Source organism: Phalangium opilio, unplaced genomic scaffold (genome assembly GCF_054372755.1).
Source record: "Phalangium opilio isolate 3A_F unplaced genomic scaffold, DU_Popi_V2 ptg000079l_1, whole genome shotgun sequence".
Classification (NCBI taxonomy): Eukaryota; Metazoa; Arthropoda; class Arachnida; order Opiliones; family Phalangiidae; genus Phalangium; species Phalangium opilio.
In genome coordinates this window covers 1,450,949-1,478,430 of record NW_028324187.1, presented here as the reverse complement: position 1 = coordinate 1,478,430, position 27,482 = coordinate 1,450,949, and the positions used below count along the sequence as shown (strand labels likewise).

The 27,482-nt window shown below is 34.9% G+C and overlaps 7 protein-coding genes across 8 annotated transcripts; 1 reads left to right on the top strand and 6 right to left on the bottom strand.

Annotated features, from left to right (window-relative positions):
• Positions 1-110: 110 nt before the first annotated feature.
• Positions 111-5,602, bottom strand: Ids (iduronate 2-sulfatase). 2 transcript variants are annotated; one of them, XM_089845506.1, is made up of 8 exons: positions 5,489-5,602; positions 2,239-2,434; positions 1,992-2,167; positions 1,739-1,925; positions 1,364-1,669; positions 1,147-1,307; positions 967-1,093; positions 111-907 (listed from the first exon to the last, which is right to left on the bottom strand). In XM_089845506.1, the coding sequence occupies exons 2-8, from the start codon at positions 2,423-2,425 to the stop codon at positions 213-215; spliced, it is 1,839 nt and encodes a 612-aa protein (XP_089701632.1). In that variant the 5' UTR covers positions 2,426-2,434; positions 5,489-5,602; the 3' UTR covers positions 111-212. The 2 variants fall into 2 exon arrangements, with proteins under 2 accessions (XP_089701632.1, XP_089701633.1); XM_089845507.1 differs by lacking the exon at positions 5,489-5,602 and adding an exon at positions 2,633-2,926.
• Positions 3,058-5,108, bottom strand: LOC149654118 (monocarboxylate transporter 12-B-like). The gene is made up of 5 exons (XM_089845509.1): positions 4,904-5,108; positions 4,513-4,659; positions 3,773-4,456; positions 3,494-3,700; positions 3,058-3,391 (listed from the first exon to the last, which is right to left on the bottom strand). The coding sequence occupies exons 1-5, from the start codon at positions 5,106-5,108 to the stop codon at positions 3,225-3,227; spliced, it is 1,410 nt and encodes a 469-aa protein (XP_089701635.1). The 3' UTR covers positions 3,058-3,224.
• Positions 5,603-5,653: 51 nt separating the features above from the next.
• Positions 5,654-7,618, top strand: LOC149654116 (methionine adenosyltransferase 2 subunit beta-like). The gene is made up of 6 exons (XM_089845511.1): positions 5,654-5,795; positions 5,875-6,062; positions 6,131-6,245; positions 6,313-6,465; positions 6,537-6,730; positions 6,951-7,618. Exons 2-6 carry the CDS (start codon positions 5,877-5,879, stop codon positions 7,197-7,199), a joined length of 897 nt encoding a protein of 298 aa, XP_089701637.1. The 5' UTR covers positions 5,654-5,795; positions 5,875-5,876; the 3' UTR covers positions 7,200-7,618.
• A 531-nt stretch (positions 7,619-8,149) lies between these two features.
• Positions 8,150-12,574, bottom strand: waw (Translation factor waclaw). The gene is made up of 13 exons (XM_089845505.1): positions 12,117-12,574; positions 11,995-12,040; positions 11,655-11,909; positions 11,495-11,575; positions 11,197-11,423; positions 10,936-11,139; positions 10,560-10,689; positions 9,817-9,926; positions 9,547-9,745; positions 9,394-9,495; positions 9,146-9,325; positions 8,353-8,565; positions 8,150-8,293 (listed from the first exon to the last, which is right to left on the bottom strand). The coding sequence occupies exons 1-13, from the start codon at positions 12,251-12,253 to the stop codon at positions 8,168-8,170; spliced, it is 2,010 nt and encodes a 669-aa protein (XP_089701631.1). The 5' UTR covers positions 12,254-12,574; the 3' UTR covers positions 8,150-8,167.
• A 202-nt stretch (positions 12,575-12,776) lies between these two features.
• On the bottom strand, positions 12,777-19,514 carry pix (ATP-binding cassette sub-family E member 1 pix). The gene is made up of 11 exons (XM_089845508.1): positions 19,359-19,514; positions 19,013-19,180; positions 18,857-18,942; positions 18,442-18,795; positions 17,545-17,711; positions 17,217-17,306; positions 15,424-15,827; positions 14,165-14,334; positions 13,820-14,085; positions 13,071-13,182; positions 12,777-12,985 (listed from the first exon to the last, which is right to left on the bottom strand). The coding sequence occupies exons 2-11, from the start codon at positions 19,119-19,121 to the stop codon at positions 12,938-12,940; spliced, it is 1,806 nt and encodes a 601-aa protein (XP_089701634.1). The 5' UTR covers positions 19,122-19,180; positions 19,359-19,514; the 3' UTR covers positions 12,777-12,937.
• Positions 19,515-20,359: 845 nt separating this feature from the next.
• Positions 20,360-23,552, bottom strand: Mys45A (SDA1 domain containing protein Mys45A). The gene is made up of 12 exons (XM_089845502.1): positions 23,366-23,552; positions 23,076-23,279; positions 22,815-22,997; positions 22,507-22,740; positions 22,281-22,452; positions 22,125-22,228; positions 21,936-22,052; positions 21,684-21,858; positions 21,270-21,346; positions 21,019-21,210; positions 20,650-20,958; positions 20,360-20,576 (listed from the first exon to the last, which is right to left on the bottom strand). The coding sequence occupies exons 1-12, from the start codon at positions 23,453-23,455 to the stop codon at positions 20,376-20,378; spliced, it is 2,058 nt and encodes a 685-aa protein (XP_089701628.1). The 5' UTR covers positions 23,456-23,552; the 3' UTR covers positions 20,360-20,375.
• Positions 23,553-24,248: 696 nt separating this feature from the next.
• Mfap1 (Microfibril-associated protein 1) lies at positions 24,249-27,337 on the bottom strand. Its single transcript, XM_089845500.1, has 9 exons — positions 27,135-27,337; positions 27,010-27,061; positions 26,763-26,942; positions 26,444-26,663; positions 26,254-26,378; positions 25,188-25,296; positions 24,945-25,105; positions 24,598-24,847; positions 24,249-24,522 (listed from the first exon to the last, which is right to left on the bottom strand). The coding sequence occupies exons 1-9, from the start codon at positions 27,208-27,210 to the stop codon at positions 24,346-24,348; spliced, it is 1,350 nt and encodes a 449-aa protein (XP_089701626.1). The 5' UTR covers positions 27,211-27,337; the 3' UTR covers positions 24,249-24,345.
• Between the last annotated feature and the right edge of the window lie 145 nt (positions 27,338-27,482).

The window sequence follows — 27,482 nt, the reverse complement described above, 5'->3', positions numbered from 1 at the left end:
TTAAGGCCCGGCCACACGCTCATGTTTTACTGCTAGTGTAAACCGGAAATTTTGCATGGAATGTCCGATTTAAGCATGTGGAAGCGAATGTAATAATTTACATACAAAGATTAAAGAACTTATTATCTATTTTGAACATTTTTTTACATCACAAAATTAAACTTTTAAATTGTAAAATGCTTTGGCAATCAATGTTTTGTTAAGGAACAGATTCAAATAAATGGTATTTTATTTGCCTGGCGCCAACCACGTTTCAATTTGTTACTCATTTCTTTAATGACGTCATTAGTGGTCGTACTTTTAACGGGGGTGAGCAGTAGAAGGTAATTTACTGGCCGATTAAAAGCGTAATTGACGTCTTCATTTGGATCCAACTCGTGATCGTACAGTTCCTGAGCTACTACGTCGCTAAAGTTGGCCTTGAAACTCGTGTTGTTAAACCCGACCCATATCGTGTACCTAAATCTATCATTCCTAATAGAATAACCCATGTAATTTACATTTTTAAGAGTAGGTTGGTCCGAGTCGTTTCTTGGAATCTTAGATGGTCTCGGGTACTGAGCGAAGACCTCGCTCTTCCAAGGACTACTCTTGTTCCTCAAAAGCGACGCGAAACTGAGACCTTCGGTACAAAGAACGACGCTAGGGTCGTCAGAACACGGCGGTACTGGTGGTAATTGTGCCAAATCTACCACCGATGGAAATAAATCCACTAACTCAACCATGTGGTCATAGACAACTGGAGAGGGACCTCGACTAAAAAGTATGGGAGATCGTTTTACGCGGGCTTTAAGTTTCTTAAAAGGTCTAGCTCTTTTTTCTGGGGTGTTTACTATCAGTGGTACGTTTAGGGCCACTTCGTAATTGCTGTATTTGGACCACTCTTGGTGTTCTCCGAGAGACACACCTAAAAGTTAAGCATTTAGGAGTAAATAAAATACAAACCGTATATACCAGTTACCGTACCATGATCGCTGGCAAATATCACAATGGTGTCTTTGGCTAGATTAGTTTTTTCGAGGGTATCGAGTATTTGACCCAAAAGGTCGTCAATGTAAGTGATCGCGGCGTAATAACTTTGTTTAACAAAGAGCTATAAAGTGTTGAGGTTAGGCTAAAAAACTTGGTTGGGGTATCTAAACGTACCTGCGTTGAGTTAGGCATTGGACCATAAGGAAAAGACATATTTAATTTAGCCATGTCTTCCCTCTCTCTAATATCGGTCCAAGGATTCCAGGCTACTGGTGGGATAGTAGTTGGCCGAGTAGGATTCGGTGCCATTGTGACGCGATTAATGTCGTAAAAGTCTGAGGTTGTAGGTAATATATTATCGTATCCCTCAACGGTACTAACTTCTTCTTACCTAAAAACTCCTTAGGATACTTCAATGGAATGTGAGGTTTGTAGAAACCAACTCCGAGAAAGAATGGTTCCTTAGTTTCACCTTCAGCGTAACTTTTTAGAAAGGACTTTGCATATTCCGTGCTTTCAATGTCCGGCAAGGTACCTCCAGGTTGGGTTTTAACGTCCACGGGACATATTAAGTTCATGTGCAGTTTACCATCTGTGTCCGGACATACTTTACGCATTTTGTACTTTTTTGTGGGGGGATGGTATGGGAGTTGCGTCCAACTGTACGGATAATCGTCGCTTTTATTGGAGACAACGCCTAAGTTACAGAGTTGGTTGAATGAAGCGACGGGATGGTTAGATTTAACTTAACTATCTTCAGTTTTACCATCGTGGAAAATCTTTCCGACGCTAACAGTGTAGTATCCGTGCTCTTTGAAATACTGAGGTAATGTTGTGTAATTGCCCACAGTATTTCTCCAGTACCCGTACGATTTGTCGTTGGCGTACAAGTGCAGGGAGTCTGGACGCCGACTAGTAAGTAGGGATGTACGACTAGGAGCGCATATGGCTTCCTATAGAGATAATGTCCATTTCATAAGACGTTTCAATCAAATTTGGGGGGGGGGATTAAAATTAACCTGGGCAAAAGCATTCGTGAATAACACGCCACTATTGGCTAACTGATCAATATTTGGAGTAATGGCGATCGGATCACCGTAACAAGACAAACTCGGACGCAAGTCATCGGAAATAACAAATAATACATTTTGTTTCCGTTTTTCAGGAGGTCTCGCTGTAGTCCTAACATCATCGACTTTAAATGAAGAAAATGATCTACAATTCATTCCAATTGTTTAAAACTGTAACTTTATTTTTCAAACGTACTTATGTCATCATAATCATCATCCTCGATCCTCGAGGCAATGTACCCGGTAAAAACCAATGCGACAAAAATAGCAGTTGCCAGAACAAAAAATAATACGACCAGGCAAATGATTACGTTCCGTCTGTGGTACTTTTTCACACCATTAGGTGGTAATAGGCTGGTCTTACTGGTGGTCGATTCAGCCATATTGAAAGCCTAAATACAAGAGCCGATTTTTAAGACGCAATGGATCAACAGCAGCCCACTGAACACCACTGTCTTGAATATAACCCTCAACAATTCATATTAACAATTGAAAGATAAATATTTATCACTCACGAGATAACATTTTTATTTAAGTACCAAAATTTTGAAATTCAAATAAATTTAAACTTATATTTAATAACAACCAACCTATTTCTGTGACACTTCAATTTCAATACAAGCCTTAGCGATAGCGTTCGAGTTCAAAGCAGAAATTTGAATGTTCAAAAACACGAAATAAAGGGAAACATTTGTGATTTGCATCAGTTAGAAACAACAACCGACACTTTCGAGATAGATTGACTGAAAACATAAAACTCCTAGTACACTTTCTAAAGGTAATGAAGTACGGGGACATAAGTGCCCCGTTCCTTATGTTATGTCGAGAATTGAAATATGTTGTTTCGCGTATGCCTTGCCTGTTACATGTAGGAGCACAAGCAGCAGGTGTTATAAATGCTGGCGGTTTCAACATTTTATAAAAGTTACGTCGCGATACGGGGTTTAGGCTTAGGGCTTTTGACACGGGATTTAATCAGTCAAAAGTTCAAAACTATTTAATAATTTCTAATGAATTGAATGAAACGTTGTTAAAATATATTTATTTGTAAAGCATTATTGTATACATTGACTAGGGCGTGTTATGGCTGTAAAAACAAGCTTATTTGTTAATTTATCTCTAAAAATATATGGTTATATTATTATTTATGGTGGTATGAGTATATATGGATTAATACAGCGTCTACGTTTCCAATTGATTGACAGCGGAGACAGATCTTTTATTGAGCTTAGATTCTCTCCATTTCATGATTGATGGCTCTAGAAGCCACGTAGCACTCGTCGAAATGGAAACCCCGCCCATAAGAAAGAACAAGCGATCGTATTTGCCGTAAAAATCGCGGAAGAGACCTATCACAAAGCGCAATTTCATTACTTGTTCAAAATACCCTTCCCTGGCGAACACGGAGACAAGACAGCAAGACATCTACGTTGAAAAAATAGTAGACTGACCTATAAGTGGTGGACAACCTAAGAAAACCACACCTATGGAAAAACTCCATATACTAAGTGCGGCTGGTAATCGTTCGAGACCCAAATAGTCCATAAAAAGAACACTGGTCAAAATGGTGGCACTACCTTCCAGAAACCCCAGTATAGAACACAAGGCGTAAATACCCATTTCCAATCGTACCATTGGTAGAAATATCATCAAAATGCCTGGTAATCCATAATGTAGGGTTAAAAGGTCAACGTCCACATTGCGTTTATTTGGACTTTAACCTCACTCACCAGACAAAGACTTGGTTATCATATAGATATGTTTACGTCTCACGTAACCCTTGTCCGATATCCAGCCAGTACACAAACGACCGATCAGATCAGGTAGCGAAAATATAGGTAGTAATAGAATTGCGTTGTCTTTGCTTAACCCAACATCGACAGCGTGATCGACTATTACCATAACGAACAGCAATAGAACGAGTATGGAAGACAAGGCGGATAGTGCTACGACTGTGAACATGGGTTCGGTCACGGTCGACCAGAACACGCGGACAATTTTCCCGCCAACACTACGACGCTCTGGTAGCGTTAGCCCAATTGGACTTTCAACTTTCTCGTAATACTCCTTGGCCAACCGCGATTCTAAGGGAGATTCTTCCAAGGGTTCTTGTTGAGCAAGTAGGCAAGGCTCGGTGGAATCGTTTTTATTAAACTCAAGGCACTGAAAGAAATGGGAAGACCGTGGCCGAAGCATAGATGCCCCTACTAGAACGTTCAAACCGATCCCGCCTAACACTAGGAATGTCCCAGGAAGTCCATAATAGGCCAACAAGTAATTGGTAAGGACGGGAAAGACAAAGGCTCCGCAAGTTGTACCAGAAAGTGAGATACCGTTGGCCGTAACTCTGGCCTTCGAAAAATACGAATTGGTCATGATGGCCAAACATGGCGTAACGAAACCAGTCCCGAAGCCTTTACAAATAAAACTCGGTCAAAAAAAAGAGGGGTCAGAGGTTTTAAGGACAGACCTGCTATAACCCCATAGCTGAATGTCACCCAATGAATAGAGAAAAATGTTAAATAGCACAAGACATGGCCCAATGTAACCAGAAGACCTGTGATGAACAATATTTGACGGACGCTCACGAGGTGCGTCAAAATTCCAACCAAAACGCCTAAGAATGGTTTAAGTTTTTTAGAAAACGCGAGCGAGTAATGGGTCTAAATTCATTGACGCCAAGGCCATAAATAATTTGATCCCCCCCCCCCCAAAGTTCGAAGCTGTCCAAATGCTTCCCGGCGCACAAGAGTAAACGCTATATCTTTGTCAAGAGGTCAATGAACCAAAACCCAACTACCACGTGATTTGCAACGCATTGGAACTGTTCCCAACAATAAATACGTGTAAGAATTATTTACCTGAAAAACATGCAGTTGCTATGCTCAAACTATATGGCCAAGAGGCTTCTTCCCGACTAATACCAAAATGCGTTATTGTGGCAGAATACAGCACCCCTTGGGAACGTAGCAAACCATTTGCGCAAAGATTTACCAGGAAGCATGAAACCGCAATTACCCAACTCCATCCACCATCAGGCCCGGGGTCATTCCAGATATCCACCATAATTGTTGGCCACAAAGTTTATAAAAACCGCACTATTTTTTATTACGTTTTTCTTATTTTAAACAACCGTATCATGACCCAGCACAATAATTTACTGCTTCGTATCAAGTGTATGTGATAAGAAATTTTCGCAAAAAACCAAAAAAATATTCAGGAACTTAAAGAAATAAATCAAGTCAAAGATCGGCTTCGAAATCGACTTGGTCTAATGGCTTTAATCCTAACTAGCAGACTAGCACAGGCCGCCCGTGACCCAGAGGCCAGAAAAACTTTTACCAAGGCTTACCAAATATTTTTCTATCATAATGAATTACATTTCTGGAGCTATAATCAACACGATAATAGCCTAAATCTTAAGACATGAAACGGGAATAACTTACATAACTGAATATTTCCACCGAGAAGATAGCGTATAAACCATAAACGACGGTTCAAAGATAAACTTTTCAAATGGAACAAAGCCAAAACGACAGTCTGAGTCTCCCGCCGCCAGGGAATGTCGGCTGCTGAAGAGAACTTCCTTTTCATGACTAGCACAAATCAGTTCACTTCCGGCGGCGTTTGCGGTGTAGCTTGTACAGAGCTAGCTTCGGTCTCGGCCTTTAATAGTGAGAGGACGATTTAAATTAACTTAATAATTTACCTGGAAAAATAATTAAAAAATAGTTATTATCGTCGAAGGAGAAGGTGCGTAACATTGCGAACTACATGACATTGGTATAGTTATACTGTAATATTATTCTGCCCTTTGTTTATATGATAAAAGGTATGGGTTTCGAAAAACGAGTGCTGATTACTGGAGCCTCCGGGCTCTTGGGTCGGCACATGTTGAAGTATTTTAACGATAATAATTGGAAAGTATTGGGTTTGGCATTCAACCGAGCAAAAGATGGCCTGGTTCAAATGGATATTAACAACACTGCTGAAGTTGAAGGCTTGATACACAGTTTCCAAGTAACAATGAGCATATCCCTATGTACCTACCTAACCACAGCCCCTTATAAATGCCCCCACTTTTCCAGCCTTCATTTGTAGTACACGCTGCGGCCCAGCGTTTCCCCGATATAGTTGAAAAAGAGTTTGACAAAAGCTATCAGCTTAATGTAACTAGCAGCAAATCCCTTGCAGAAATTACAGGTACTTTCCATACAACAACACTAAAACTCCTTGAAGCCGCCAATTTCCCCCTTAATATCCCCCACAGCTAAAAAGGGAATACCATTACTGTTCATCAGTACTGATTATGTTTTTGATGGAAAGAAGCCTCCTTACACTGAAGAAGACCCACCAAACCCAGTTAACAAATATGGCCAATTAAAGGCTGAAGCCGAACGAATCATACTCAAAGTCAACCCAAGTATATAACAACCAGGATAAAATGGAACGTTCGAAGAAATTCTAATTGTAAAATTGATAAATACACAACAGATTCTTGTATACTGAGGATTCCAGTTTTATACGGGGATGAAGAGTATATTGGGGAAAGTGCCGTATCATCACTTTTAAAGAGCTTGTTAGACACATCCCAGACTCACAATGTTTCAGTCTATGAAATTCGCTACCCATCACACGCTAATGATATTTCTTCCATAATTGTCCAATTACTTGAGAAAAAAATGGAGGTAAACTTGGTTTAACAAGAATAGGGAGCTAACAATTCTGACCCTTCTATCTCTTACTGGAGTTTCATCCCCCCTAACGGTTGGAAACAGTATTCTACGCTCAAAAATGCCAACCAGAGAGGGGCTGAGTGACGTCAGACTATCTCTTCCCCTAGCCAGTTGTTAGCTCCCTATACAAAAATTTGTACATCCTCGAGAATTAATTTCGCATTTTATATAGAATCCGGAAGAAGTCGTAGGTATATATCAGTGGTGTGGTTCTGAAGGTTTGACCAAATTTGGTATGGTTAAGTCCATGTCTACCGTATTTGGCTTACCAATGGACCATATCAAACCAGAAGCCCAGCCAAATAATGCTACAACTCGGCCTCATAATTGCCAACTTTCTCGGGAAAGATTGATGTCATTAGGTATCGAAAGACATACAACATTCCAAGAAGGAATAAGAAGCTTTAGGAAATTCTTGTAACGAATTCAAAAACAAAACGAAACAAAAAGAAAAATAAATTTCTCCCATTAAAATTTAATTAATTAATATACACTACTTTCAAGTTTCAACATAATCCCCATTATTTTTCCTACAAAAACCAGTTTTGTTTCTACGATGGTTCAATACAATTTATTCAGAACCAGTTCGCTCGCTGTTAAAGGATAATTGCACATTGACGGATGACTATCAGAGACTCAAAACTAATTACTACCTAAGATTAAACTATTGTAATTCACTGTGATTTAAACATCCAAAGTTCCCCTATTAATTATTTTTTTTTTTCCTTTTCCTTTTGGTTGTCACGCATTTCTTTGATTTTTGAACTTGGACGAGAAAACTGGTTGTAAACAATTGAATAAATAAAAATGATCTGTATAATAAATTGTTTATGAAAGAAATGCACGCTTAATTCTACTTAAATTAAATTAATTATAATTTACTAGCTGTTACCCGCGGCGTCGCTCGCGTGTAATAAGAACTTCCATCAAAATTATACAAAGAATGGGTAGATTTTACTGATGACTAATATTTTTGTAGCACCCTAGGAGCGAAGGCACTCGGCGTTGCCCGTCAGCCCGTCGGGATGCATTTTTTATTACTTTTCACGCGGACATTATTCCATAAAGAAGGGTTTTTTAGTTTTTGGCCGCCATTTAAAAAGATGGCAACAAATCGAACCTAAAAGACCATTCAGTCTATCTATAGGTTAAAGGAAACCAGTGTACTAAATATCTGTGAAATCGGTTGAAACGCGCGGACTTTGTTGCATAGAGAAGAGTTTTTACATTTCTGGGCGCCATTTATTAAGATGGCGGCGGATTGGAAAAATCTTTCTTAGTACGCGCCTACTACTTATGAGTAACGTTCATGCAAATTTTCAGCCTTCTAGGGCAAGCGGTTTGGGCTGGGCGTTGATTATCAGTCAGGACTTTGATTTATATTATAATTTATTTCTTTAATATTTTTATAAAGGCGTCACGTGGTACTTCAACATTTCCAATCATTCTCATTTTCTTCTTGCCTTCAGCTTGTCTTTGTAGTAATTTCATTCTACGTGTGACATCGCCTCCGTACTTCATTTTTCAAAAATAATTAGCTTTCTTTCAAGGCTTTCTTAATGAAGTAATCTTACCAATTTAGCGGTAACATTCTTCCCTAAAGCCTTAATATTTTCCCTAGCCACAATTTTCCCACCGACAGTTGCTTGAATAGCGATAGTGTATAGTTGAGCTGGTACAGTCTCTTTTAATTTAGCGCAAATTGCTTTTCCAATTTTGGTTGCCCTTAGTGCACTGACTATTAAAGTCAATTCTTCAACCATAACACCATTTAACAGGACATTCAACTAAAAAATAAGAAAAGCCACCGATATTTAATTTAATTTAATTTAATTTAACAATAATTAATGGGATATCAATTAAAAATGTATCAATCTTTATGATTAAGTATTTCAAACATTAAATGAAAATACCAAAAAGGGAAAGTTGAAGTTAAGTTAATATTGCGAGTGTTTGAATTGAACTAGAGCATATGTCCTAGTTCAGAGTGCATCTCGCAGCGAAATATTAGTACCAAGTCTTACCAAGAAGCGATATCTAGTTTATTAGGGAGAAGGTATAAATTCGCCACATTTATAATCTAGCTTTATCTCCAGTCCAAACGTATAGTAGGTCCGGAGTTAATCCCCGCCGCCTCTAAATTACAACCAGCATCTCATTGGTTCTTGAAAACTCGCGTCAGGGCGACGCGAATGACGAAAATTACAATCATATTTTCCGACTGAGGAGAGGCAGCGAAATAGCCCGGCCTCCTTTTACGTCCCCCCCCCCTTGTATATTGAAAGGGCGACTGGGATTATGGCGCGCGAATACTTAGGCATCTTATACCTTCTCCCTAGTAAACTAGATATCGCTTCTTGGTCTTACCTTAACCAATTCGCTGATTTCGAACCCACAATCTTCATAATCAAAACTGGCATATCCCGAAGATATTGACTTCAAATCATCAAAGAAATCAACTATCACCTCATTAAGAGGAAACTTATATTGCAACATTATATTTGTATTATCTATATTTTCCGAGTGTTTCTGAATACCCCGCCTTTCCTAATAATAATTAAAAATGATAATTTTAACTAATTTAATCACCCTTAACTTAAATAAACACCGTTTACCATGCAAAGACTCGTTACAGATCCTAAATAAGTATCTGGTGTTATAATAGTACCCAAAACCATTGGTTCCAGATACTCCTCGACAATGGTTCTATCTGGGAACTATTTAAGAACATTAATCTTAATCCCAGTTCAATCCAAATCCATCAGTACCTCTAACGGATTTTTAATCAATATCTCTGTTCCTTCAGCGATTTTATTTTTCTTTGAAGCTTTTAATCTCGCTTTATAAGAAACATTTGGGGCTGTAACTACAACCTGGGCATCAAATTCTTGATCTAAACGTTGGCAAAACACCTCCATGTGTAAAAGACCCAGAAAACCCAGTCTCCAGCCCTGACCCAAAGCTGGGCTAATATAAGAATACGGTTAAAGCCTATAAACATTAAACTGATTTTTTTTTCTGTATCGTTTTTAACTAACCTAGAACATTTAGCGACATCGACACTAGAGTCATTTAAAGTTAATTTTTCTAGGGCTACCCTAAGTTCATTAAGTTTCGATTGATCAGCTGGGTATATTCCAGCAAATACCTAAATTAGAATTAAATACGAAGTTAAAGGAAAGTTCAGGTAACATAACATTATACCTTAAAATAATGGCCTTTTTCTAAATACAAAAGTAAAATTATTAAAAATAATAAATGATCTCTTATTACAAAATAATTTGCATTTAATTAGTCTTAAAAAAAACAATCAAGGACTACTGCGCCGCCATTGCTTTAGTGACGTCTGATTGATACCCCTAATGGGATTGGTTGAATTCTCACAGGCTGAGAGGTAAAGGGGGGCAGGGCTAGGAGGGTTCGCGATAGCGTACGCCACTAAAGCAATGGCTGATGGCGCAGTAGTCTTCGTTTTTAAGACTATTTAGGCCTAAATGCGAATTATTTTGTAATAAGAGATCATCTATTCTCTTCAATATTTTTCCTTTTATGTTTAGAAAAAGGCCGTTCTTTTAAGGTATATGTTACGTTGGTTTAAGAAAGTGTTTCAAGCTCTTTGATTGTAATCTTCAATAGAAATTAAAAGACAACTAAAGGGAGAGCTGACTGTTTAATTTTGCAAGAATTTTTAATAGAACTTGGAAATTTATTTGCCAAAGTTCTGAGTGCATCTTGCGCCGAAAAAAAGAAGTATTTAAAAACCAAAAGTGTCAATATATACCATTGGTTTAGCTGCAGGTATAGTAGGTAAAGTATCAACAATGACATCTTTATGATGTAAAGTTTCTCCAATTTTAGCCTCAGATGAGTTTCTAATATTTGCTGATAAGAAACCAGCTTGACCCGCTTTACTGAATTAAAAAGTTAATTTTAATTTAACTAAACTAATAATAATAACGACTCGAGTATTTAAATTAAAATGTTTTGGTGATTATGAAGTTAAGAAATATTTAAAATCAATTCTGTAACCAAAAGGTATACACCAAATTTTACTTTCGCGAGTACTTTGATTGAACTATACGATTAAATTTACATTTAGTTCATCGTGCGACTCGTCTAATGAATAAAACTGCCTGTACATTAAAATACTTACTCACAGCTCAGTTGCTTGAATTTCTTCCGGAGCTAATATACCTACATCTCGAACTTCATATGTTTGTCCAGTACTACTTGCAATAATTTCATCACCAACTTTAACTTTGCCATCAACAATTGCTAATAGAGCCACAACTCCTCTATATTTATCAAACCAGGAGTCAAATAGTAGACCACGAAATGCTTTCGATAAGTCACCAGGTGGACTGAATAATTTTGCATGGGTTATCAATCAATCTTTTACATAAATCACGTTTATTTACCGTGGAATTTTGGTAATGATTGCATCGAGGAGTTCCTCAATTCCAATCCCAAGTTTGGCGGAAACTTTTATAATATCATTAGAATCAATTTCAAACAGTTTTTTCAACTGACTCGCCACTTTCTCGGGATTGGCGTTCTTTAAATCGATCTTATTCATGACAGGAATAATTGGAAGGTCAGAGCAAAATGCCAAATTAAAATTGGCCACAGTTTGGGCTTGAACCCCCTATAATCAAGAGATTCCATTTTAAACCCACGAATGCGTTGCCAATGAAATATTTCGTTCATTCGTCTTACTTGATTGGCGTCAACAAGTAAAATAACGCCTTGGCAAGCGCATAAAGACCTAGCAACCTCGTAACTAAAATCTACATGACCCTAATATGTAACATATTGACCATAAAGTTGTAGTTCTTTTATATAATATTTGTAATTCTTGAATGTTTAACAAGCTTACAGGTGTATCTATAAGGTTCAAAAGGTAGGTTGTCTCCCCTTTTTTATATATCATGGAAGCAGTTTGAGCTTTTACAGTAATTCCACGCTCCCTCTCAACTTGAAGTTTGTCTAAAACTTGCTCATTTTTATCCGTTTTGGATATTGTTCCCGTAAATTCCAATAATCTATCAGATAACGTGCTTTTTCCATGATCTACATGAGCAACGATACTAAAATTTCGAATATTTTCCCTCGGAATTTCATCAAGTGCATTCTGTTAAGTAAGTAACACGCAAATGGACCTGGTTACATTACATGCACATCCATAAATTATAAGAATTGGTAACGTTTAAACATACTTTAAACGCCACTTCTTTTTTAGTGGCCTTAATATTGGATTGCCACCTTGATCGTAATAAAAATTAACATAATATTCGAAAAACTGCATATTTTCAAAGTTTTAGACAATAACAATAGCTACCTAACGGAAATATTTGTTAAGCCTTGGCCACGCACGTGGCTTTTGCCGGTTTGCCGAACATATATTACATTTTGCATTAATTTGTTTAAACTAAGCCTTAATGAGCCTAAATATTCTATATTATATAATGCATTCATTTAATTAAAACTAATTAACAAAACTTAACAGATTTACTTATTCCCATTGCATGCAACGTTGTCAAGAACTGAAGGTTTCTTTGTTACCGACTTACCGGCCCGAAAAGATACACTATTTAATACGCCTCTTCGATCATGCAACTAAGAGGAAAAGACGCCAGAATAAAACTTCGCCTTCCATCTCGCTTTTTGGCGCATGCGCTCTAAGCGTTTTGGGTACAGAAAATGCGCAGAGACAGCTATGGGGTCAAACCCCCTTGTATATCCAAATAGTCAGTGTTGCCTACCCCCTTTTTACATCGAAGAGGCTTATATGGGGCGACTTCCCCAAAATGGCGGACACCCATCAACAAAGAACAAAGGAAATGCACGTGCTCGGTAAGGATGTGACATCTGCTTCAAGCACCCGACTGCACCGAAAAATACACACCCTTCATTTCCCATGTAAATTTAAGAGCGCCTATTTTCGGTGCGGTCAGTGGTAGGTACCAAAATAATCAATTCAACCAATAAAAACAAAAACTTTACGAAAATAGGTGGGAAATATAAGAACATTTAATTATAGTTTCCTTCAAATTTTTTTAATATATCTGTATACACAAAGTATAAATAAATACTTCATTTACTACAGTTTTATTTCATTCTTTTTATGAGCCCAGTTTATTATAATTATAATTATCATTCTCAATCTTCCAAAAAGAAATAGTTTCCCCCTTTTTTCTGTTCCACATCCTAAAATCCAGATTAAAAATAAATAAAAATAATTAAAATCCAAGATAGAAATAGAATAAATCATTAAAGGAAACAATATAATCACCTTCACTGAATTTAATTTATTAATCCTAGGCCTAAAATTATTGGGATCTCTCCTGAACGTAATATTCAATTGCTCTAAGAATTTGTTCATTCCCGCTAACAGAGTTTGAGGTCTAAAAAAATGAAGATATATTAAATTAATTCATACCTAAAATGAAATGGGCGCCTAAATGTTAAAAATTTAACAATATAACCATGGATGAAGGATGCGCGTGAGGAAATTTGTTTTCACTCTACAGGATAGGCAACTCCCTATCTCGAACGACAGAATATTCTGTATATACTCTGTTACAACGTCGGTTGTCAGCACGCGCAAAGCTATTTCTCTATGTAACGTAGCTTTGCACGTTACGTGCTGTCAAGAGACAAAAAACTTCAGGATCTTCAGGATTTAAAATATCCGCGAGTTTTTTAGCTCGAGTGCATGCACGGACCTCTAGGCCTTAGTTTCAAATGCGTGTAGTAGGCTGTATGCAATTTCAAACGTATTTGAAACTAAGGCCTAGAGGTCCGTGCACTCGAGCTAAAAAACTCGCGGATATTTTAAATCCTGAAGATCCTGAAGGTTTTTGTCTCTTGACAGCACGTACAAAGCTACGTTACATAGAGAAATAGCTTTGCGCGTGCTGACAACCGACGTTGTAACAGAGTATATACAGAATATTCTGTCGTTCGAGATAGGGAGTTGCCGATCCTATAGCGTGAAAACAAATTTCCTCACGCGCATTCTTCATCCATGATATAACTTACATATTTGCCGTGGCAGTCATAGAAGGAACTCCCTCAAATACGATAACTCTATCAGCAAGATAGGTAGCCATGATAAAATCGTGTTCCACAACAAAACCAGTCTTCTTGGCGTGCAAAATAAATCTTTTGATAACTTTAGCAGCGGCTAAACGTTGTTCGGAATCCAAATAGGCAGAGGGTTCGTCTATTAAATAAACATCAGCTGGTTTTCCTAGACAAAGCACCAAAGCAACGCGTTGCAATTCTCCTCCCGATAGATTTTGAACCTATTTTTAATTTGAAGAAACTTTAGAAATTAACACCCGACCCGGATTAAGTTAATTTAAAAAATAAACAATAAACAACCTCTTGGTCCATAATATGATCAATTTGAAGGGGTTTCATAACTTCACCAACAAACTGGGGATGAACATAAGCGTCCCTAATTTTCTCATGGAAAAGTTGTCTAACTGTGCCTTGTGACTTGGGTGATATTTTTTGGGGCTTGTAACTGACATTCAAAGGCGGAATGTCGGCTATTAATCAACAATAATTAGTGAATTAAAATTAAAATTAAGTAAACCTTAAATAGAAGAGCAGGGTTCGTACAAAATTTTCGAAATTAAATTCCCTGCCTTTTCCAGGTTTTCCCTGACAAAATTCCACAAATTTCCCTGACCATTTGCAATAACGTACATGGCGAACACATGAAAACCAATCTAAATTCACTTGAATCATTTTTCCACGAGTTTTTTTTTATAAAAATAAGCAAATTATTGTGTTTAAATGTAACTCTATCAAAGTAATAACTGGAGCGAGCGAAGCGAGCTCCGCGAATTTGGGGCTCTGGTCAAATCTCAGACAACACATTTTCTGGTCACCCTTGTACTGTTATCCAGGCTTTAAATTTCCCTCCAATATATTTTTCCCTGGCATTTCCCTGACTTTTTAGGTCTATTTTCAATTTCCCTGACATTTTAGGCCCATTTTCAATTTCCCTAACAGTTTTAGGCCCATTTTCAATTTCCCTGACATTTTAGGCCCATTTTCAATTTCCCTGACTTTTCCCTGACATTTTAGGCCCATTTTCAATTTCCCAGACTTTTCCCTGACATTTTAGGCCCATTTTCAATTTCCCTGACTTTTCCCTGACATTTTAGGCCCATTTTCAATTTCCCTGACTTTTCCCTGACATTTTTAGGCCCATTTTCAATTTCCCAGACATTTTAGGCCCATTTTCAATTTCCCTGACATTTTAGGCCCATTTTCAATTTCCCTGACTTTTCCCTGACATTTTAGGCCCATTTTCAATTTCCCTGACTTTTCCCTGACATTTTAGGCCCATTTTCAATTTCCCAGACTTTTCCCTGACATTTTAGGCCCATTTTCAATTTCCCTGACTTTTCCCTGACATTTTAGGCCCATTTTCAATTTCCCTGACATTTCCCTGACATTTTAGGCCCATTTTCAATTTCCCTGACTTTTCCCTGACATTTTAGGCCCATTTTCAATTTCCCAGACTTTTCCCTGACATTTTAGGCCCATTTTCAATTTCCCTGACTTTTCCAGGTTTTCCAGGATTTCCAGGTCGTGTACGAACCCTGATTAGAGTTAAAAGAACATACTTCCTTCATCTGGCTTTAGTCTACCAGCCATCATACGAATAAACGTAGTCTTCCCAGTTCCATTTTCGCCCAACATGACAATAATTTCGGAATCAGTGAAAGTTCCACCTTCAACTTGTAGGAAAAACTCATCCAGCCTTTTACTCATTTTGGGATATTCGTAACGGCACATTCTTTTAACCTCCTCTTCGTTAGCAGTTTCGGCTACTTTGAACACGAGGGCAGACTCCCTAAATCTTAAATTTTCAGTTGGTACAAAACCATCCAGGAAAATGTTTATTCCTTCACGAACGGAGAAAGGCATAGTAACAACTCCATAAGCACCAGGAACACCGTACAGACAACAAATAAAATCGGATAAATAATCCAAAACTGACAAATCGTGTTCAACCACAATAATGTACCTGTTAGAAGAAGAAAAATGAAATTAAATATTATTAATTAAACTTATAAGATATATAATAAAAATCAATTAGATTCAAAAAATTATCTCATTTAAATCTAATCCACATTAAATTAAAGTGTTCAGAATGTGAACAGCAGTTTTGAAGCTTTTTTTTAATCATAGATGGTTAATGAATCTGAACATATTTGAAGGAAAAGATCCCGGTTCTACACATTATACCTACAGTTGAACTAATTGCTGGTTTTAGTTAGCACATGGTTCATACAACAACTTTTGGGAAACAAATTTCCCTGAGATTTATGGGAGGTTTTTCCCCATATACTTCACTGAGATTTCCCGGTTTTTTCCCTTATACTTCCCTGAGATTTCCCGGTTTTTTCCCATATACTTCCCGGTTTTTCCCCATATACTTCCCGGTTTTTCCCCATATACTTCCCTGAGATTTCCCGGTTTTTTCCCATATACTTCCCGGTTTTTCCCCATATACTTCCCTGAGATTTCCCGGTTTTTCCCCATATACTTCCCGGTTTTTCCCCATATACTTCCCTGAGATTTCCCGGTTTTTTCCCATATACTTCCCGGTTTTTCCCCATATACTTCCCTGAGATTTCCCGGTTTTTTCCCATATACTTCCCGGTTTTTCCCCATATACTTCCCTGAGATTTCCCATATACTTCCAGGTTTTTCCCATATATATGGGGTATCCTATGGAGCAAATGTTAACGAAGGAGGAGGGGGGGGGCGAATATGACTATAACATACTCAAATGACATCCCTGTATCTCTAGTAGAACCAGAGTTATGAGCCTCCAAAGTATAATGTAATGTTAATCCTATGGAGGGGATGTTCACGAACATTTTGCTTAATTACTCGGCCCCTGTTTGTCGTAGCCCTACGTTTTTAATATGGTTAGATGGGGGACAAATAGGACTATAACATACTCAAATGACATCCCCATATCTCTAATAGAACCAGAGTTATGAGCCTCCAAAGTATAGTGTAATGTTAATCCTATGGAGGGGATGTTCACGAACATTTTGCTTAATTACTCGGCCCCTGTTTGACGCAAATTTCCCTGATTTCCCTGAATTTTACTTAAAATTCTAAATTTCCCTGAGGTTTTTGTCAACTATTTATTTCCCTGATTTTTCCAGGTATTCCCGGTTTTCCAGGTTTGTATCAACCCTGTAGCAGAAGCCTCTAAACATGGCTAGGCATTAATCAGCATTTTTAAGACCACATAATGCTAATTACTTATTAAGTTATTATATTATAAATAATAGATAATTTATTTTTTTCCCTTTTAAGGTATAATGTTATGATCCTGGAGCTTTTCCTTTAAATGTAATTAATGTAATTATTAATTAATTATTGTATAATTATTTACTTTTCTGGGTGGATAAGACCTCTAATGGCCAAGGCAGCTTTTAATCTCTGTTTTACATCTAAATAACTGCTAGGTTCATCAAACATAAAACTGAAATAACAAAAAGAATAAATAAATAATGTAAGCGGTAATCAAATTAAATTAACAACAATACAAAACTAAGTTTAAGTTTAAGTTTAAAATTAATAATGTCTCATATAATTAAAATTATTTTCAGCAGTACTCAGAATGTGAACAGCAAATTTGTTATTAATCATTGACAAGATTAATTTAATTTAATTTAACTTAATTAAAGTTATATTAAAATAGTAGAGAACTACTTTCTTACATATCAGCTCTCTGTATGCAAACCATAGCGCAAGCAAAACGCTGAAGTTCTCCTCCAGATAAATCCTCAATGTTACGATTGAGCACTTTTTTAAGATCTAAAACCTCACAGACATGATCTTGGTTTTTAAGTTCATCTTTTTTATCAATCATTTGTTGAACTGAACCCTTTATAATAAATAAATAAATAAAAAGACTACAGAGTCAACAACACAAATTAATTAAGAATCAAATGACCGCGTCAAATATTTTAATTAAAGGGAGGGTGAAGTGGAAAATCAAGTGATATTTTTTATCGATTCTTCTACTAATTATAAGATCAGTCTGCATAGTGAAACATTCAGGAAATACCAATTCTGAATGATTTTAAAATTATTTCAAATTAGGTTCAGATTTTAAGGATAATTTTAAATAAGGACCTCCGACCAATCGCGTAACGCCCTGCCTTTTTATTAACAAAATTCTCGTGGCACGTTCCGTGTTGAAGGAAATTTATCACGAGATTTGATAAAATTGGGCGCACGGCGTGACAATCGTGGCTGGCGCGAGACATGGAGCGTGCCACGAGAATTTAGTTAGTAAAAAGGCAGGGCGTTACGCGATTGGTCGGAAGTCCTTGTTTAAAATTATCCTTAAAATCTGAACCTAATTTGAAATAATTTTAAAATCATTCGGAGCTGGTATTTCCTGAATGTTTCACTATGCAGACTGGTCTTACAATTAGTAGAAGAATTGATAAAAAATCACTTGATTTTCTACTTTACCCTCCCTTTAAGTCTCATAAATATTAATAAAAACTCCTCAAAACCATTCAGAATGTGAACAGCAGTATATTGTTTATAATCATTGAAAGTAAAAACCATTAAAAAGTGCTTTAAATTAAAAAATTGTATATTACCTTAATAGCTTTTGGAATTTGGTCCACGTATTGGGGTTTGATGATAGCTTTCAAATCATTCTCTAAAATCTTTGTAAAGTAATTTTGAAGTTCGGAACCTCTAAAATAAGTCAAAATCTCCGTCCAATCAGGTGGGTCTTTGAATCGACCTAAATTAGGCTTCAATTTTCCAGCTAAGATCTTCAAGGCAGTTGATTTCCCGATACCGTTGGTACCAACTAAACCTAATACTTCACCAGGTCTCGGAGTTGGTAATCTGTGAAGTTTGAAGGAGTTTTGGCTATAACGATGAGTAGTGTCCTTTTCTAAGTTGCTGGGTAAATTAATGATGGTAATAGCTTCAAATGGGCATTTCTATTTAATTGGGGAATGTTTAAAACTCTGATCTTGTCAATAGGAATCCAAAGACACTTACTTTCACGCAAATACCACACCCAATACAAAGTTCTTCAGATATGATGGCTATTTTATCATTTGGAGTTACTTCAATACATAGCTTTCCTTTTTTTATTTAATTTAATTAATGGTTAATTTTAAATATTCTAAACTGATTCTTAATTAATTGTCTTACCCATTCTAACAACTGGACATGATTTTTTACATTCTTGTTTGCACCTTTTTGGTTTACATTTATCATTATTTACAATAGCAATACGAGTTAATTTATCTTGCGAAGACATTTTTTTTCGTAATTTTACTTCAATTCATTTGAGTTAAAACCAAATTATTTCCCCAACACCTAAAATTAAATTTAATTCAGTGATTTTCCGACCCCAATTTCAGTTTTCAATTTAATTTCAACATATGTGGTTTGTTAAGCCTTGGCCAAATTTTAACTATCCCCCGAAAATCTACATTTTAAATCTTCAAGGCCATTTTAAATATGGAAATTTTTTGATAAAAATGTTAATAGATACCTCTTAAATAAATTATCAGTAGAAATTGATAGAAAATAGATTTAATTTCCTTCTTTAAACTGGACCGAAATTCAGCGTGACCCTTCTTCTTGGAAAACGACCACGTTTGCGAAATAGGAAAATGGCGGACAACGTTGTCAACCAAGGGCGAGAAATAGGCCAAAAACCGCGGGAAATTTCAAATTTCTTAATAAATAGCAACCCCTTTTGATCACTATATTTTAAATATTTTGCTTCAAAATTAGTTTTAAAATATAATCATTAGGCCTGTTTCGTTTAGGCCTATATCGTTTTGGCCTAATTTGTCAGCTTCTTGTATGCTTAAATACTTTGCCAAATCGAAAATGGCCGCCAATGTCTCCAACCAAGGGCGAGAAATAGGCCAAAAACCGCGGGAAATTTCAAATTTCTTAATAACAACCCCTTTTGATCACTATATTTTATATATTTTACTTCCAAATTAGTTTTAAAATATAATCATTAGGCCTGTTTCGTTTTGGTCTAATTTGTCAGCTTCTTGTATGCCTAAATACCGTTGCGAAATCGAAAATGGCGGACAATGTCGCCAACCAAGGGCGAGAAATAGGCCAAAAACCGCGGGAAATTTCAAATTTCTTAATAACAACCCCTTTTGATTACTATATTTTAAATATTTTACTTCAAAATTAGTTTTAAAATATAATCATTAGGCCTGTTTCATTTAGGCCTAATTTTTCAGCTTCTTGTATGCCTAGATACAATGAAAACAGATTTTGACTCAACAAAATTTAGGCTTAGCTAGAACTATAAAGGAAGAAAACTAAGAGATATAATAAAACTAGTTTATATTTGAAATATTTTACTTCCAAATTAGTTTTGAAATATAATCATTAGGCCTGTTTCGTTTAGGCCTAATTTGTCAGCTTCTTGTATGCCTAGATACAATGAAAACAGATTTTGACTCAACAAAATTTAGGCTTAGCAAGAACTAGGCCTATAAAGGAAGGAAACAAACAAAAAGATATAATAAAACTAGTTTTATTTCATTTTTTTACTCTTGAGTAGGGCGTTTCTTAACGCAACTTGTTTATCTCTGAAAGACCTTTTTATTTTCCCTTTAGCCTTATACTTGATCATCATGAAAGCCTTATTCTTATTCTTTTCACGATTAGGTTTTGAAGCATAGGGATTAAGTTTCTCTTTCTTTTTACTATACTTTTCCCTATCTTCTCTCCCACCCTAAATCCATCAAATCGCATTTAGATTATATCTCTCAATAGAACTAAAAATAAAATTAGTATATTTATATTACCATAATAGTTTCAAGTCTGGATTCCTTATCATGTTTCCTCCTTTTATGAATTTTTTCAATGGAAGCCAATGAAACAATTTCTCCTTTTTCCGCCAAGTTTATTGTTTCCTCTTCTAATCTTCTTTTAGAGTTTTTGGGAGCGGCGGAATGAACGTGTTTAGCAATTTGCGCCGCCTGTATCTTTTTAAATTCATCCTGATTTAAAATCCGAATTTGGGAAACTAACGAAGCTTTTTCAACTTTGTCTTCGAGACTAAGTTTAGGACGTTTCTTATCAGGTGATTCATCTTCATCTGAGCTTTCAACCTCCTTAAAAAATTTAAACAGATGTTAAACTGTAACAAAAGAGTTAAATTAAGAGAAACTTACAACTTCTTCTCCGTCAGATTGAGGAACATCAATCCAACTTCCATCACTGTCATTATCGTCTTCCTCTTCAGATTCCTCGGCATTTTCATCCGCTTCTTCATTCAAAACTTCAGCACCAGGAATATAATCTTTAACATCAAGCTCTCCGTATTGTTTAGCTTTAATTTCTTGCGTTGCTTCAGTTGGTTTACCCTAAGATTCAAATCGGTATCGTACAATTAATTTTCTTCAGATGAAGAAACACTTCTTACCCTAAACTTTCTTGATAGTAATGCGGGATTAATTGCTCTGAACAATTGTACTAATGACCTAGAAGCCATCATTACACCTAAAAAAAAGTGTTTTCACGCAGTTAATTTATGCCTAATCTTTGAAATAAAGTGTTAGGGTTCGTACGAAATTTTTACATTGAAAATCCCTGACTTTTCCAGGTTATCCCTGACCAAATTTTGGAATATCCCTGACCATTTTAAGGTGTTTACCAGAGCCCACTTCGTCACACCTGGCTCATATTTAGCATTGCTCGAAGCATGGCTTGATATACCAAACAAAATCCCTGACATATCCCTGACTTTTTAGAAAAAACATTTAAATCCCTGACTTTTCCCCCTAGTTTTCATATCCCTGACTTATCCAGGTTCCGTACGAACCCTGGTGTAAATTACTTTTATCTTTGTAAGATTTGTACAGAGCTAAATCTTGCAACAAATCTTCATTCATAGCTAAGGGACAACGAGTACAGAGTTCTCTTATTGCGTTAATTCCAACTGCCATGACTTCAGATGAATTCCTTTCCGTGACAAAGTTGTCGGCAATTGTTTTTACAATAGGTTCTATTGTCTATTAAGTCAAATTATGAATTAAATTAAATGGTTTACTAATTTAATTTTTTAATTTAATTTAAAACAATTTAATACTTCAGGGGGTATTAATTCATGCGAGGCTTGGGCTGTGTATTGCAATATTCTAGTCACGTCTCTTTGATGGGGTTGTAGATACCTCATCAAGTATGGATAAAAATTCAAGACAAAAAGCTAAAAGTGTCAAAGTTGATATCAATCTATGTGACTGAGTCATGAAATTAATTAATTTTAATTAATTTCTACCTGATGAATACCAATTAACCTTGAAATAAGGTTCATGGCCATTAATTTAACTTCAAATCTTTCATTTAAACCTTCTAGAGCTTTAAATAATTTTTCAGCCATTCCTGCAGTCATTAAAATTAATTACAGGTGATTAATTAGTTTACAATTAATTACCTTGAGGATCATGTATTAAATGAATGGCTGAAAAATTGAAAGACGGAGCTTTCTGTTGTTTCTTCTTCTTTTTAACCACAGTTTTGGTTCTTTCTAAGAGTCTCTTACGTTTTTTGGACTTTTTATTAACTCTATTAGCTAACGCTACATCTTTTGGAGAAACTACTTCATCCTAAAATTAATTATAATTTGATTAATTGAGTAAAAAATTAATTAAAGCTTATACTTCTGATTCAGATTCACTCTCTTGACCATCCTCTTTATCGGAACCCAAGAAAAACTTTAGTGCAGCCACCATAACTTTTGTTAAATTAGAGAAACAAGCGGTTGCAATAACATTGACTGTTTTAGAATCATTCCATATATTTTTCTGGTATAATTCTATCATAACATCCAAAGCAACTTTAGCGGCAATTGGATGATTTTCAGTCAACATTTTAACCATGAAGTTTTGTAGATTCTGTTTAATTAATTTCATTTTCAACTTATATTAGAACAAAAAACTGTTTAAATTATGTTAATTTTTAACATTACAGTGTTTAATTTAGCATTTTTATGTTTTGAATTGATGTTTTTGATATCAGTTATGATATGAATCTGTAGAAACTTTCGTAATTGTTTGTCTTGGCATTTAAGAAGTTTGAAGAAAGGATCCAAAAGATCAGTGGGTGTAAGCAAAGATTTGTTCCTCAAAAGGATTAATGCTCTACAAAATGTCTAAAGAATATAACTTTATTGAAGTAATTTGATAAATTAATGTTAATTTCTTTAATTAGATTTCAAAACTTTAATAACCATTCTCATATCCGGATCCAAAACAGTTTTATGATTTTCTAAGATCTTAATTATTTCCTTTGGAAAGCTTTTCAAATCATCGGGATAGCAATGGGCTACTTGAGCCAAAAACATAACAATATCATTGAGACCCTTATTAAAGTCCGTCGGTTTAAGATTGAAGACTTGTAAGAGAGATTGATAGTGTTTATGCTGTTGTCGGAACTATTAAACGCGTTTATATTCAATAATTAAATTAATTTAGACATCTAAACTTAATTTTAACGAGCCAAGGCTTAGCTTAAACTTACCTCATCTCGATAAGATACCGAATCCCGCTTTATTAAATTCTGAAGTTGAGGTAAATTATTACCTAACTGATTATTAACGCGTTTTCTCATTATCAAAATTAATTAAAGATTTATCATAATTAACTATTTTAAATTAATTAATTCAAGTGACTAAAGTACACGTGGACTCCTCCTAAGTGAAGCAGAAGACTTTTTAAATGCCAGTAAGTTTCGTACAGTGCAAAACAACGAAAACAACCGATCCAACTTATTCGGGCAAACGAGCTTAAATCGGTTTTACACTAGAACGCAAGTACAGGGCGCGCAATTTAAACTACTATTTTTTCATTGGCTGCTTGCCTTTGGCCACCATCAAGGTTCCTAAAGAAAAGCGCTATGGGATCGTACAGTGCAAAACAACGAAAGCAACCGATCCTACTTATTGAAACCAACCAGCTTAAATCGGTTTTACACTAGAACGCAAGTACAAGGCGCGCAATTTAAACTACTATTTTTTCATTGGCTGCTTGCCTAAGCAGGGTCGGAAATAAGCACAGGACACTGGACATTGTCCAATAAAAATTTAAAATGTCCTATAATTTTTCTAAAAACTAAGGGGGTCACTGGACAGTTGACCAGTAAATATTTCTCAAGTTTTGATAGCTTGACTATGAAGACGCGACACTATTTTTGCACACTCCAGTGGACAATGTCCTATAAATTTTCCAATCAAAGAGGGGATCAGTGGACACATGTCCTATAAGAAATATTCCTTATTTCCGGCCCTGTGCCTAAGCCTTTGGCCACCATGGAGTAATATTTAAAGGACCAAGTAGTAGTAAAATAGCATAAGTCGCACATTGATTTATAATTTTAAAATTCAAATAATGAAAAAACTGTACAATTTATATCAATAAAAAATTCAATCAATACGTTTAATCATTTCCAAAATATTTACAGAGTGTTTAGGGTGACATAATACACCATAATTTTTATTTTTCCTACTTCTTCCTTTTAGCGGATGGTCTATCAAAGACCTGCTTCATCCCGGCAGCCTGATTGGTATGAAACTTCAAATTATGGGCAGTTTCGGACATCCAAGGTGAATCAAACTGAGTCGTATCTTGATCAACCAAATGAGTGTATTTGGTACAACCAGAACGTCCAAAGTTTTTGACCTAAAAACTTAAAATTAAAAAAAAAAAAAAAAAGCGAAGTGGACAGGACAATATAACTAATTTTACAATACATACCTGCATAACCTTGGGCAAAATAGTTTTATTAAAGTGATCCTCCAAGGTTGGTGCTGAAAAGTCTCTTTTCAAGACAGTATCATCTTCATCCAAATAGAAAACGCCTCTATGATAATATTTCTGCAAGAACTTGTATTTTCCTTTGGCAGCTTTGTTGGTGACCACTTTGGGATTGTTTCTCAATTCAGCGCGTCTCTCTTCTTCAGTCAAACTATGGATTCTTTCAATTTCCAGACGTTCTTTCTCGTATCTAATAGTAATAAAGTGTGTGTAATAGTTAATAAAATTAAATTTAAACTATAAAGAATAAGATAAGATAAGCTTTGAAACCTAATTTTAATTCTTACCCTTCTCTTTCTTCTTTATCTCGTTTGATTCTTTTCAATTCCCTTAATTTCCAAGCTTCATAAGCAGCTTCATCATTCTCATCATCGGTAATAACTAATTGTGAGACTTCATTAACTCCTTTTTCCTCCGCCATTTCCTTCTTATTTTCAGTTTCAATCATCTGTAAAAGGTTTAATTTAATTTAATTTTTTAATTAATTAACATTTCTTTCACCGGAAATCTTATCATTCAGTATGGTTTACTTTTAGAGACTGATATCTCCGTTCTTCAGCCATTTTCTTGGCTTCAACTTCTAACTCTTTCTCTCTAATTTCTCTCCTTTCTCTTTCTTGAACAGTTACTCTATCTTTTCTGGAAAGTTTAATAGTAAAATGAATGAATTAATTAATTAGTAAAATGAATGAATTAATTAATTTGTAAAATGAATTAATTAATTTGTAAAATGAATTAATTAATTTGTAAAATGAATTAATTAATTTGTAAAATGAATTAATTAGTAAAATGAATTAATTAGTAAAATGAATTAATTAGTAAAATGAATTAATTAGTAAAATGAATTAATTAGTAAAATGAATTAATTAGTAAAATGAATTAATCAGTAAAATGAATTAATTAGTAAAATGAATTAATCAGTAAAATGAATTAATCAGTAAAATGAATTAATCAGTAAAATGAATTAATTAATTAGTAAAATGAATTAATTAATTAGTAAAATGAATTAATTAATTAGTAAAATGAATTAATTAATTTGTAAAATGAATTAATTAATTTGTAAAATGAATTAATTAATTTGTAAAATGAATTAATTAATTAGTAAAATGAATTAATTAATTTGTAAAATGAATTAATTAATTTGTAAAATGAATTAATTAATTTGTAAAATGAATTAATTAATTTGTAAAATGAATTAATTAATTTGTAAAATGAATTAATTAATTTGTAAAATGAATTAATTAATTTGTAAAATGAATTAATTAATTTGTAAAATGAATTAATTAATTAGTAAAATGAATTAATTAATTTGTAAAATGAATTAATTAATTAGTAAAATGAATTAATTAATTAGTAAAATGAATTAATTAATTAGTAAAATGAATTAATTAGTTAGCAAAATTAATTAATTAATTAGTAAAATGAATTAATTAATTAGTAAAATGAATTAATTAATTAGCAAAATTAATTAATTAATTAATTAATTAGTAAAATGAATTAATTAATTAGCAAAATTAATTAGCAAAATTAATTAATTAGTAAAATAAATTAATTAATTAATTAGTTAAATTTAATTTAATTAAAAGAAGAGCTCACTTTCTAACAAATACAGGTTTCAATCTTTGTCCAACTTCTTCTTCCGAATCGGAGTATTCTTCATACTCTGATTCTTCAGTTTCTTCTACTTCTGATTTGTTTTCCTCTTCCTCAACATTCATAAGCTACAAAGAACATTGTAAAATGTGTTTAAAAGTCTTTAAGATTAAAAGTATTTTGAATTATATACCTCCTCTTCAGCTCTAGCACGAGCTCTTTCTCTCAAAATTAATCTCCGTCTTTCAATCTCTTCATCATCTAATTCCTCATCACTGCTTTCATCTTCTTCTCTCCATCTTCTAATAGTTCTGTGCGTTTCAACTTCTTCATCTTCTCTAAGAGTCTCTCCGTCACTATCATCTCCGGTAGCTATAACTTGAGGTTCGTGAATGTGTCTGTGTCTTTGAAGTCTGAATAAAAACATTTAATGGCACCTACTTGCCTTTGACTGTATTAAGCTCTATGGGTATTTAACATGGAGTGTCACTACTCTATTAATTAAAACTTACTTTTCTTCCTCCTCTTCATATTCTCTTTGTTGTAGACGACGGAGACGTCTGTCTAACTTTTCAGCTTCAGTAACATCAGGAATTGGTTCATTGGCTTGAAGTAATTGTTGCTTCTTTTCAAATGGAAAGAGTTCATCTTCACTTTCTTCTTCACTGCTTTCTTCAGGTGCATATTTTGGCCTACAGAGTGGGGGCAGTTAACACTACAGATTTGAACTGAGACGTTAACTTAAAAATGGTTTCTAACCTTCGTCCAGAAATGTAACGATGGACTTTCACTTTTTGCATAGAAATTTCACCTGTAAATTAAAAGAAACAACTGATTTTTAATTTTTTTAATGAATCAAATGTTAAGCCTTGGCTATAAATTACCTTTCTCATTTCGGACGGGGATTGCACCGGCTGTGGATTGAATTTGATAAGCTAATGCAGCCGCCGAATTAGACATCTTGAAGGATAGTTTACTTAAACTACACTAACAGTTTAAATAAATTTAAATGATTATAAATTAACATTGAATCACTAATCCAGAATTTAAAGCCCTGACTCTTTCAGTGACACCATAGCCCACTCGATCACGCGCTCACATTACTCCTTGCGTTGCCTACGTTAATCAAGGCCTGTGCGCGGCGCCGATTTTTTTTTTTTTTGGCAATTTAAGTTGCCAAATTCTCTCACCTGAGCCGCTATTAGCTGGACCTAAATAATTTGAAATGTTCA